The sequence below is a fragment of the Belonocnema kinseyi genome, chromosome 2, assembly GCF_010883055.1.
Source record: "Belonocnema kinseyi isolate 2016_QV_RU_SX_M_011 chromosome 2, B_treatae_v1, whole genome shotgun sequence".
Lineage (NCBI taxonomy): Eukaryota > Metazoa > Arthropoda > Insecta > Hymenoptera > Cynipidae > Belonocnema > Belonocnema kinseyi.
This window is the reverse complement of record NC_046658.1, coordinates 139,336,551-139,349,207: the sequence shown is the minus strand read 5'-3', so window position 1 is coordinate 139,349,207 and position 12,657 is coordinate 139,336,551. Positions and strand designations below refer to the sequence as shown.

General features: G+C 20.8%; 1 protein-coding gene across 5 annotated transcripts in view; it reads right to left on the bottom strand.

The window, feature by feature from the left end:
- Positions 1–991: 991 nt before the first annotated feature.
- LOC117167481 overlaps positions 992–12,657 on the bottom strand; it is a 36,249-nt gene continuing 24,583 nt past the window's right edge. For all 5 annotated transcript variants that reach the window (XM_033352454.1, XM_033352456.1, XM_033352457.1 and 2 more), the window contains exons 6-7: positions 5,740–5,936; positions 992–1,348 (exon numbers count right to left, since the gene is read on the bottom strand). In XM_033352454.1, coding sequence (XP_033208345.1) covers positions 1,267–1,348; positions 5,740–5,936 — 279 coding nt within the window. In that variant the 3' untranslated portion in view covers positions 992–1,266. The remainder of the gene's footprint in view (positions 1,349–5,739; positions 5,937–12,657) is intronic.

Genomic DNA, 12,657 nt, shown 5'->3' with positions numbered 1-12,657 from the left:
ATTATTTGGTGTCAATTTAATTATTTTATTCGAAATTTAATTATTTCGTTTGAAAATTCTATTTTGTTGAAAAATATCATATTTTTTGGTCGGAAATTCAACACTTTTAAAAAAAGGCATTATTTTGTTGAAATTTAAAAAAAAAATTGTTGAAAAGTCATCTTATTTTATCGAAAATTCAAAAAACTTCTAAAAAAAATTAATTTTTTGCTGTCAATTTAATTATTCTATTCCAAATTTAATTATTTTGTATGGAAATTCAACTATGTGGTTGAAAATTCAACAATTTGATAAAAAATTAACTGTTTTTAAATTTAAATATTTTGTTGAAAAATATCACCTTTTTTGGTCGAAAATTCAACTGCCTTCTAAAAAAATTTGATTATTTTGTTGAAAATTGAATTATTTTATCGAAAATTCAACAGTCTTCTTAAAAAAAAATTATTATTTCGTTTGGAAATTCAACTATTTGGTTGAAAATCAAACAATTTGATAAAAAAAATTCAAGTTTTCTATGCGAAAATACAACGGTCTTCCTTATTTATCCAAATTATTTAGTTGAAAATGCAACTGCTTTTGACAAAAATTTAAACTTTTTCTTTGAAACTTCATCTTTGTCGGCTGAAAATTGAACAATTTGATTAAAAATTGTAACTATTTAATGGAAAATTCATCCCTTTCTATTAAAAATGCACCTCTTATGGTACTAAAATAATCTTTTTCGATTGAAATAAATAAATAACAATTTTTAAACCTAAATTTTATTGTTTTACTTGTCATAAAAGGATAAAAAAAAGTTTTTTAGCTATCCTGTAATTAAAGACTTCTCGAAACAATGAAAGGATTAAATAAAGATAAAATTCAGATTATATGTATACTTTCTTTTCGCTTTTCCCTCCTTATATTTTGTCTATAAAAATATAATACATAATAGAAATTACAATTAGGGAATTGTAACATTATTTTTTTTTTTTTAACAAGGAAAATAACTTTTTTATCAATAGAAATTAAATCTTAAACAAGATCTGACGCAGAAAAACTTCGTTTGGCAGTTTGAATCACTTTGTCGTATAAAAAAAAAAAGGAATTATAAATTGTAATCGTTCAACGTGAAAAAATTTGAACGTATGAGAAAATAAGACGTAGAAAAATTATCACAATGTTTTATGACGTCCTTAATTTAACAGTATGATCGTTGAATGTGTAAGTAACGAATGATTTTCGAAAAAAAAAATTAGAAAAAAAAACAGATTTCCCAAAGGTACTTTAGGATATTCTTCTTTTTTTGTTATCACTAGTCAAAAGGGCGATTTGAATGTAACTGTGCCCTTCTCGAAGATTTATTAATCTGAAACAAGTTTAAGAAATATAAAAATATAATTTTTTTTAGAATAACTACTTTTATTATCTTCAAGAAAATTTTTTCTTATCAGGATGTCTACCCTGTCTAGAAAACCTGAAATTGTCACGGAATTTTGTTTAAATTCAGAAAAAAAATTTTCGAGAACTTGCTTATTTAATTTTTGTATTGCTATATAAAATTGTATAACGATTTTTTATTTGTAAAAGTGTCTTTATATTACTGTAATCAACTTTTTGTTATTTGAAAATTTATCTTTCTTGGATTGAAATTTATTTTATTATCAGAGTTTATCTTTTTGGGATGAAAATGTTGTTAACAATTGATTTTTTTCGGTTGAAGATTCTCTGTAATTAAGATGTTTTTTTTTCTTCACCTAAGATTAATTTTTTTTTTTTACTGAAAATTTAAGCATTGCACTGAAAAATTCAAATATTTTGTTAGAAATTTGTTTTCTTTTTCAAAATAAATCTTTTTTTTTAACTGAAAATTTAACTTTATATTTTGATTGAAAATTACATTTTTTAGTTGCAATTTAGAGATATGAGCGAACTGGTTAATAATAAAGGTTCATAATTTTAATTAAAAATTGATCATTTTGAAATTTAAATTATTTTATCATTATTTATTTTTAAGCGAAATCGTAACGATTCCAATGGGATTCAAATTCCAGTATTCCATCATTTTAATAAAATATTTATTTCTTAGGTAAAAAAATAATTTTTTTTAAATTTTTGGTTTAAAATTCAACTTTTACAGTTGAAAATTAATTAGTTTATTCGAAAATTCATCAGTTTAGTTTAAAACCACATTTTTTTTAAACTGAAAATGAACGAATTTTTTTTATTGAAAATCGATATTTTTCATTTTTGCTGTAATTTTTTTATCGAAAAATAAAATATTTCCTTACAAATTCATGTATTATTTTGAAAAATCGTCTTTTGGTAGAAAAATAATATACGGGGTTAAAAATTAATTTATTCTAGTTAAAGTTTTATCATTTTGTTCAAAAATTCATCACTCTGTTTGAAAATGTTACAATTTTCTTTTTTTTCTTTAATTGAAATTTTTTAACTAATAATGTGACTATTCTCATTAAATATTCCATCATTTAAATTGAAAATTGATCTCTTTAGTTGAAAATTAATTTTTTCAACTAAAAATTTAAATATTCAATTTTTACTTGACGATTTATCTTTTTTAGATAAAAAATTCAAACATTCCAGTAAAATATTCATCGTTTTAATTGAAAATTAATCTTTTTGAATTTAAAATTCAACTGTTCCATTTGAAAATTCATTAGTTTAATTAAAAATTCATCAGTTTGGTTGAAAACTAATTTTTTGAAATTAAAAATTGATTAGTTTTTGTTTAAAAATTGATCTTTAGTTAAAAATTCAACTATTTCGTTAAGAAAACCTTTTTTTTTTTTCTTTTGAAAAGTCGACTTTTTGGTAGAAAAATAATATACGTGGTTTAACCCTTAAAGGCCATACTGGGTGTATTAAACCCAGCGACTTATTTGCGCTATAACAAAACATACCAATGACATGAAAACCTATTCTATGTAATTTTCCCATAATTTTGAAGTACGGCGTTTCATTTTTCATTGAATTGATGCTTTTATTTTTCAGAATAAATATCTTTTTTTTGAACGAACACTGTAAGGCTAATTTTATTTTTGAAGCCCCCTATCTCGGAAGTATTCATGTAAAATTCTAAGTAAAAATATCAAAAACTTAAAAAGTTATGAATTTTAGATTGAAGGAAGTAATTTTTTAATTTTTTCCCAAAAAAGATTTTTTAATCACTTTAAATTTCAAAAACTGTTATGAAACCTTTTTCTCCTTAAACTAGATAGATTAGACGTCATTAATTGATTTTCGGGTAAAAAACTATCCAATACCGTCGACACAGCTCACTTTTGAATACCCTTGGGTATTGTACACCCAGTGTGCTCTATGTCATTTTAAGGGTTAATATTAATTTTTTTGTTGAAAGTTCAGCAATTTGTTTGAAAATTGAACTATCTTTTTGTTTTTTTTAATTAGTTTTCCTAACTTTTCCTGTTGATTATTCATCATTTTGGTTACAAATTCATTACTTTTTTTCGAAAATATTAATATTTTTTTAAACTATTTTTTTTTGTAAATAACTTTTTCATCTATAAATGTAACATTTTAAATTGAATATTCATGTCTTAGATTCAACATTAGTTATTGACGTTAAAATTTAAAAATTTAATTTTGTGTGGACAATTTTTTTTTTCAGTGGAAAATTCATCTATTTTTTTTTTTTTAATTTTTGTTTGTAGAAATTAATCTTTTTGTTTTAAAATTCATCTTTTTGGATGAAAATTCATCTTTTTGGATGAAAATTAAACTTTTTGGCTGAAGATTAATTTTTTTAACTGGAAATTTAACCATTCACTTTACAGAACAATTTTTTTTTTTTAATAAATTGAAATATATGATTTGAAATTTATGTATTTTGTTTAAGAACCGTTTTTTTATGTAGAAGATTATTCTTCTTACTCGAAAATAAATATTTTCGATTGAAAATTGAACTGCTTTGTTGTAAATTTATATTTTTTCATTGAAAATTTATCTATTTGACTGAAAATTCATGTATTTTGTTCTAAATCCTGTATTTTTTGTTCCAAAATTAATCTTGCTTTTTCTGTCAAAAATATTTTCTTTGACGGCAAATATCCTTTTTTTGGCTGAAACTTGACCCACTTTGTTGAAAAGTCAACTGCTAGATTAAATTTGTTTAAAATTAAAATCTTTTTTGTTGAAATATCAACTATTACATTTTTCGTCCAGAATACGTTTCAGGTAGGAAAAAATGAATTTTTTTTGTGGAGAATCCAACAATTTTTTTTTAAAGTAATTTTTTGATTTAATATTCGTAATTTTAGTTGACAATTTAACTATTTTGTTGAAACTATTCATTTTTTGGTTGAAACTTTTTTTTTGTTAAAAATTTAAATATTATAGTTGAGGATTTATAATTTTAGTTGGAAATTTATCACTTTGGTTAAAAATTTATTTATGTTTCGATTCAAAATTATTTTTTGTTCAAAAAATTTAACTTTATATGTTTTTTAAAAAACTGGTAATTTTGGTAAAAAAATTAATCTTTTATGGATTAGGATTCAATTATTTTGTTGAAAAATCGTTTGTTTTTTTTTTTTGTACAAAATGAATCTTTGGTTGAAAATTCAGCTATTTGGGTGAATTTTGTTTTTTTCGTTGAAAATTCTTGTATTATGTTAAAAAAATGGTCTTTATGGAAAATTAACTTTTTTTATTGAATTCCATTTTTGGTTGAAAATTGATCTTTTTTAGTTGAAAATTCAACTATTTGGTTGAAAATTTGTTTTCTTTTGTGTGGAAAACTAATTTTAGTTAAAAATGAAACAATTTGGTTGAAATTTTTTTCTTAAAAAGTCATTTATTTTATTTTAAAAATTCTCTTCTTTGATGGAAAATGAAATTCTAGATTGAAAATAAATTTTTTTTCTTTGAAAATTAATATTGTTCTTGTAAAATTCATCACTTGGGTTTAATTAAATATTTATTTATATATTTGAAAACTAGTTTTTTTTTTTTAAACTGAAAATGCGACTATTTCATTGTTGGGTGAAAAATTGATATTTTTAGTTGAAAATTGAACTATTTAGTTGAAAATTAATGTATTTTGTTTTTAAAAAATCGACTTTTTCGGTAGAAAATTAATCTTTTTGATATAAAATTCAACTGTTCGATTAAAAATTCATTTGATTAAAAATGCAATATTTTTACTTTGAAAATATTGAAATTTGAAGCAATTTAAATTGAATTTAATATATGACCCACATTAATTTGACCTAAATATGCACTGTTTTAATTATAAGAAACTAAAATAAAAATATGAATTACTAAAATTCATGCACTTTAAGAGATAAATTTAAAAAATTTTAAATTATTTTTTTAGTATCAAATAATTATTTAATTAATCGATTGCGATAATATATTTAAGAATACTGGGTACTGTAATTTTTCAAGGCTTTCTCAATTAAACTTATTTCAATTGAATCCCTGTAAACTGAAAAAAAAATTATTTATAATAAACTCGTGAAATAGTTAAACTACCATGTGAAAAATTCATTTTTTTTTGTTAAAAAATTATTTTTTGCATTGGCTGCTGAACTTTTGTTGAGAATTAATTTTTTCTTCTCAAGATTCATCATTTTCTTGAAAATTCCAATATTTGATGGAAAATTTATGTATTTTGTTGAAAATTCGTCATTTTTGGAAAAAACTGAGGAAATTTTTTTTTCCAGGATTTGAGTAGACACCCTGAATTGATTTTTTTTTTTATAGGAAAAAAAATACCTGTTACGTTCTTGCTGTTGAACACGAACCCGGTCGCCCCTTTTTAGGGGAATTATTATACTCGTATGGCATGAAACTTCCGTATCAGTTACAGCAGAAACTGTCGCACACTTTGCGAGTTTTTGCGTCAGAGATGCACCTTCAGAACTTAAAAGAATCCAGTAGGAATAATGAGTGGATTCTCCAAAGTAAAATATCTGAAAAAAATTGAAAAGTCCTGATTTAACAAAGAGAAAGAGAAAAATTAATATAATCTTTTCTTAAAAAATCTTATTGATAAACAAAATATGAACTCCATGATGAATAAAAATGAATTATAAAAAAGAATTTTATAAATTCAGTCTAGAATCAAAAGTTCTGACCCTTTTTTCAATTTTTTATTTTATTTTAAAAAATCGTAAACAAAAATGGTTAGGGATTGAATCGACAAACCAAGACGATTCGTTTTCCAATTTTTTCTCTTTGAAATTCAATAGGCCGCCCTTTCCACCTGAAAAATGATTTCTCGATCCTTGGATTTCAAAATTAAAAATTTTGAAAATGAAAAGAAAATGCTTATTGGTTAAAGAATTTTACAAATTTTTAGAAGAAAAATCTTTAAAAGTTTGATTTCAACTGTTTTTAAAAATAATTAGTTGAATTGTTATCCTTTTCAATTAGAGGGGGCCGTTTTAATCGACGAAATAAATTTAAATGAAAGCACTCAAAGTTGAACTGTTAAATTTTGAACTTCTAAAATTGAAATTTAAAAGTTTTTATTTTAAAAATTTTGTATTCAAATGCTCAATAATTTAGGCGTATAAAATGGAAGGTACTAACATTTTTCAATATGAAAAAAAAACATAAATCCACGTTATTAATTTCAATTCTCTAAATTAAAAAATCAATCAATGCACTTAAAAATGTTCAAAATTATATAATTTTAAGATAGAAACATTAAATATTGAAAGATTGAAAAAAATTTAACTGAAAACTTCTTAAATTAGAAATTCTATTATTTTCTTTTTAAATAGTTTAAACATCCTTGGAAAGCTTCAAAAATTTTATTTCAAAATCTTGAGAAATCTAGAAGTTGTTTTAAATTTGTTTTAAATTTAAAATTATTTTGGACATTTTTTCAGAACTTCTAAATATCTGTCAAAATTAATTGGATTTTTTCTGACAATTTTCAGAAAATCCTAAACATTTTAGAGAATTTCTTTGCAATTTGAATGTATAAATAACAATTGAACATTCATTATTTTTAGGCGAAATTTGAGTAAATTTTAAGAGATGTGTAGAAGTTTTGAAAAGATTAAAACTTAATGTAAAACATGAAATGATATCTGAAATTTGTATGATAATTTTTAATATTTTTAAAACTCCTAAATATCTCTTAAAATTACTCAAATTTTTTTCTACAAATGTTTATTTGTAAATTATATATCAAAATTCAACAATTCTCAACTAAAAAATTGATTTTTAAATTAAAAAAAAATAATTTTCTGTCAAAAAAGTAGAATTTTAAACAAACTTCAAGAATTCTCAACCCAACAATGAATTTTTAAATAAAAAAACTAATTTTCTATAAACAAAACACATTTTCAACCAAATTCAACAATTCTCATCCGAACAATGAATTTTCAAATAAAAAAATTAATTTTCTAAAAACAAAACTCATTTTTAACCAAATTCAACAATTCTCAAATAAAAAATTGATTTTTAAATAAAAAAATTAATTTTCTGTCAAAAAAGTAGAATTTTAAACAAAATTCAGGAATTCTCAACCCAACAATGAATTTTTTTGAATAAAAAAAATTAATTTTCTATAAACAAAACTCATTTTTAACCAAATTCAACAATTCTCATCCGAACAATGAATTTTCAAATAAAAAAATTAATTTTCTATAAACGAAACTCATTTTTAACCAAATTCAACAATTCTCAAATAAAAAATTGATTTTTAAATAAAAAATTAATTTTCTGTCAAAAAAGTAGAATTTTTAACAAAATTCAAGAATTCTCATCCGAATAATGAATTTTCAAATAAAAAAATTAATTTTCTATAAACAAAACGCATTTTTAACCAAATTCAACAATTCTCAACCAAAAAATTACTTTTTAAATAAAATCAATTTTCTATCGAAAAAAGCAGATTTTTAACGAAATTCAAGAATTCCCAACCGAAAAATGAATTTGTAAATAAAAAAATTAATTTTCTATACAAAAACGAATTTCTAACGAAATTTAAGAATTCTCAACCAAAAAATCAAATTTCTAACAAAATTCAATAATTCTCAACAAAAAAATGAATTTTTAAAAAACAAAAATTAATTTTCAATCAAAAAAGCAAATTTTCAACAAAATTCAAGAATTTTCAACCGAAAAATAGATTTTTTAATAAAAAAAATTAATTTTGAATAGGAAAAAACGAATTTGTAACAAAATTTAACATTTCTCGATAAAAAAATGAATTTTTAAAAAACAAATTTTCCACAAAATTCAAGAATTGTCAACCGAAAAGTAAATTTTTAAATAAAAAAATTAATTTTCTATCGGAAAAAACGAATTTGTAACCAAATTCAAGAATTCTCAAAACAAAAAAATTAATTTTCTGTCGAAAAAGTCGAATCTTTAAGAAAATTCAAGAATTCTCAACCGAAAAATGAATTTTAAAAAACAAAAATTAATTTTCTTTTGAAGAAAGCAAATTTTTAACAGAATTGAAGAATTTTTAACCGAAAAAAAGTAATTTTCTGTCGAAAAAGTAGAATTTTTAACAAAAATCAACAATTTGCAACCAAAAAATGAATTTTTAAAAAACAGAAGTTAATTTTCTATCGAAAAAAGCAAATTTTTAATAGAATTCAAGAATTTTTAACCGAAAAAAATTGTTTAATTAAAAAAAATTAATTTTCTGTCGAAAAAAGCAAATTTTCATACAAATTTTTAAGAGGGAAACTTTTTTTTTAATTTTTAAGAAAGCAGTTCAACTTTAATACCTAGTTGCTATATCTTTAACAAAAATAATGAATTTTTAAATAAAAAAAAATTAATTTTCTTTTTAAATAGTTTAAACATTCTTGGAAAGCTTCAAAATTTGATGTCAAAATCTTAAAAATTTAGAAGTTGTTTTAAACTTGTTTTAAATTTAAAATTATTTTGGAAATTTTTTCATAACTTCTAAATATCGGTCAAAATTAATTGAATTTTGTTTACAATTTCTAGAAAATCCTACAAATTTTAGAGAACTTCTTTACAATTTGGATGTATAAATAACAATTGAACATTTATTATTTGTAGGCGAAATTTGAGTAATTTTAAGTGATATGCAGAAGTTTCGAAAAGATTCAAATTTAATGTGAAAATATTAAAATAATTTATAATTTTAACTTTGAGGGTTAATGGTTTTTGTTAAATTAAAATTATTAAAAATAATTTTATAAAAATTTTAGATTCATAATCTAATAATAGAAACAAGATTTTCTTCTATTTCATAAAAATATTTTTATTTCTTTAAATTTCAAAAATTTTAGTGCTTTAACACTTAAATATAAAAAATTATTAAAGATTCAGTAATATATTGTAATTATTAAAAAATTTAAGAACATAAATTTTATAAAAAAATTGTATTTAATTTAATTATTGTTTATATTAATTAATAAATAGCATTTTTCGAAATTTTAAGGATTCTATGTCAAACAATTCAGTTAAGGATTCTTTATTTTTAAATATTTGGTTTCAATTTACTTGTCTTAAATAAAAATTCAAATATTGCTAAATATTCAAAAATTAATCTTTGTTTTTAATGAAAAGTTTCAAATTGAATGGGTTAAAACTTTAATATTTTAGTCTGAAACAATCTTTTAAATTTAATAAAATCCTTTAATGAAGAATATATTATTATAAAGTTATTTTTAAGTTAAAAATAGTTTATAAAAAATATCTGAAAATTCTTAAATTTTGAACTGACTTAAAATCTTTTTGTCAAATCGTTTTTGTTCACTTTTTATTACGTAAAGTATAGATCCATTAAAAAATTTATTTTATTTTTTATTTATTCATTATATAAAAATGTTTTTTATCCCAAATTTTCAACTTCAAACGCTTTTAATTTTGAATTACGCATTGTAAGCTAAATAAAAGCATAATTAAAAAAACATAAAAATTCAACTAATTATTTAAAAACTTCTGAAATCGAACGTGTTCAGATTTTTCTTCCACAAATTTGTAAAATTCCCGGTAAAAAAAAATTAACTGTCATTTCCTGATTTCTCGGTCCAGCAGCCACCCTGAATTATTATATCATTCAGTTTAAAATGCGTAACTCACAAATATTTTACATAAAAAATTTTCCATTTTTATTTTTAAGCTTACATTTTTAATTTAAAGAATTTTAAAATTCTTTCTTAAAGATATGAACAATTTAAAATGAAAAGCGTTTGAAGTTGAAAATTTGGGATAAAAAACATTTTTATGTAATGAATAAATAAAATAAATTTTTGAATGGATCTATACTTTAACTATTAAAAAGTGAGTAATAATTGATTTGAAAAAAGGATATTAAATCAGTTAAAAATGATAAATTTCCAGATATTAATGTTAAAAATTAAACGGTTTTCATTTAAAATTCTGATTCATTAAAATAATTTGAAACTTTATCAACTATTTTCAACTTAAAAATAACTCCATAATAATATATTTGGTATTAAAGGATTTTCTTAAATTTAAAACTTAAAAAATAATATTGACAAAAAAATTATTATTAAAAATTTAGTTTTAGCGTTATGATTTTAATTGTTATATTTAAAAACTATTTAATTTGAGAGTGAAATTGTTAAATTTTAACGTATAAATAACAATTTAACAATTATTATTTGTAGAAAAAATTTGATTCAGAACTTCTAAATATGTTTTAAAATTAATCGAATTTTTCCTACAATTTTTTCTTAAAAATCGTTAAAATCTCCCCGGTCCTTTTTTTGTACTTGTTGAAATGTCTTAAAAATTTCTTCAAACTGAAAAATCATTTTCAATTTTCCTAAGAATCTTAAGAAAATGTTTTTATTTTTGTGAAGTCTTTCACAATTCTGAAAAAACTTGTAAGTTTTTTGTTTGAAAACTGCAAAAATCTACATTTTGTTTTAAACTCGACTGTGAGTATTTGCACAAAAATTTCGATCTATTTGAAATCATTTTAAGTTTTTAATTTAATTCGAATATTTTTTAAACTTCCAAATATCTCTTAAAATTACTCTAAAAGTTGTAGAAAAAATTCAATTCATTTAAAAATAATTCTAAGAGTTCCGAAACAAATTTCAAAAATTATTTTTAATCTTCAAAAATTTTAAACCACTTCTAGATTTCTAAAGATTTGGAAATAAAGTTTTAAAGCTTTCCAAGGATTACTAAACTATTGAAAATAAAAATAATTTTACTTCCGATTTAAGAACTGTTAAGTTAAAAAAAATATTTTTCAATTTTTAAACAAAATAAGAAATTTCAACTATCTTTGATTGAAAATTGTATTATATTTGTTGTTAGAGAATTCGTTTGGTTAGAAATTCTGTTAATAGGTTGAAAATGCAACTATTTTGTTTGTAAAAAATCGTCTATTTTATTAAAAATTCAACTACTTAGTTGAAAGTTGAACTTGGTTGTCAAAAATTCATTGTTTATTTTCTTTGCGTCGAAGATTTGTCTTTTTGTAGAAAAATTATATATTTAGTGAAAAATTTAGTTATTTGGTTTGAAAATAATTTAAAAAGATTGATAAAAAATCGAATAAAAATCTAGATTTTTCAAGATTTCGAAAAAAAATTTACATATGAATTATTTATTTTAATACTGAGTGAATTTTCTTTAAACTAGTTTAATTTTCTAACCGAAAAAAAACAAATTCTCGATAAAATAAATACATTTTCAAACAAATAATTGAATTTTCTATACATAGAAGATTAATTTTCTACGAAAAAGATCAAATTTCTAATAAAAAAATGCATATTTTCAAGATATTATATAAAAATTTTAACTAAAAAGTTTAAACACTCGATGTGATGTAATCAAAATTTTAATGAAAAAAATTATTTTTCAATAAAAAAAATAATATTCTTCAAATCAGTTGAATTTTATACTAAATTTTTTGAGTTTTCAAACCAAAAAGACAATTTTCCGTTATGAATTCTTCCTTTTTGCTTTAGGATTTATTAAAAAAAATTTAAATTAAACTATTTAGTTAAAAATACATTTATTGTTGCTGAATATTTATAATTTTAGTTGAAAGTACTCTTTTTTACCAGAAAATCCAACTTCTTGGTAAAAAATTCATCTGTGTGATTGAAAATTTAACTATTTGGTTGAAAATGAACTTTTTTATTGAAAATCTATAATTTCAGATTTAAAAAAATGACCTATTTGAAAAAAATCGTCTTTTTTGGACAAAAATTCAATATTTCATTCAATTTTTTTTCTCGACGAATTTTTTAAACTGAAAATTTAACTATTCCATTTTTGGGTGAAAATTTTTTTAAATGAAAATTCATGAATTTTGTTCAAAAGCCGTCGTTTTTGGTTCAAAAATAATTTATTTTGTTGAGAATTCGCCTTTTTTGTAGTAAATTAATCTTCTTGATTAAAAATTTATTCCTTTGGTTAAAAATTGAAAATTTTTTTTTTTTAATTAATTTTTCCAACTGAAAATTCAAATCTTTCATTTTTGGTCGAACAGTTTTATTATTATTCAAAAATTTGGTAGAAAATTACTTTTTCCGTTGCAAAATAATATTTTTGGGGTTGAAAATTCACATTTTTATAAACAATTACTCTTTTGGCTGCAAAATTCAACAATTTTGTTCCCAAATTTATCTTTTGTGATGAAGATTCATCTCCTTAAATAAAAATTTAAACTATTTTATTTTCGGAAAATTAATCTTTTTGATT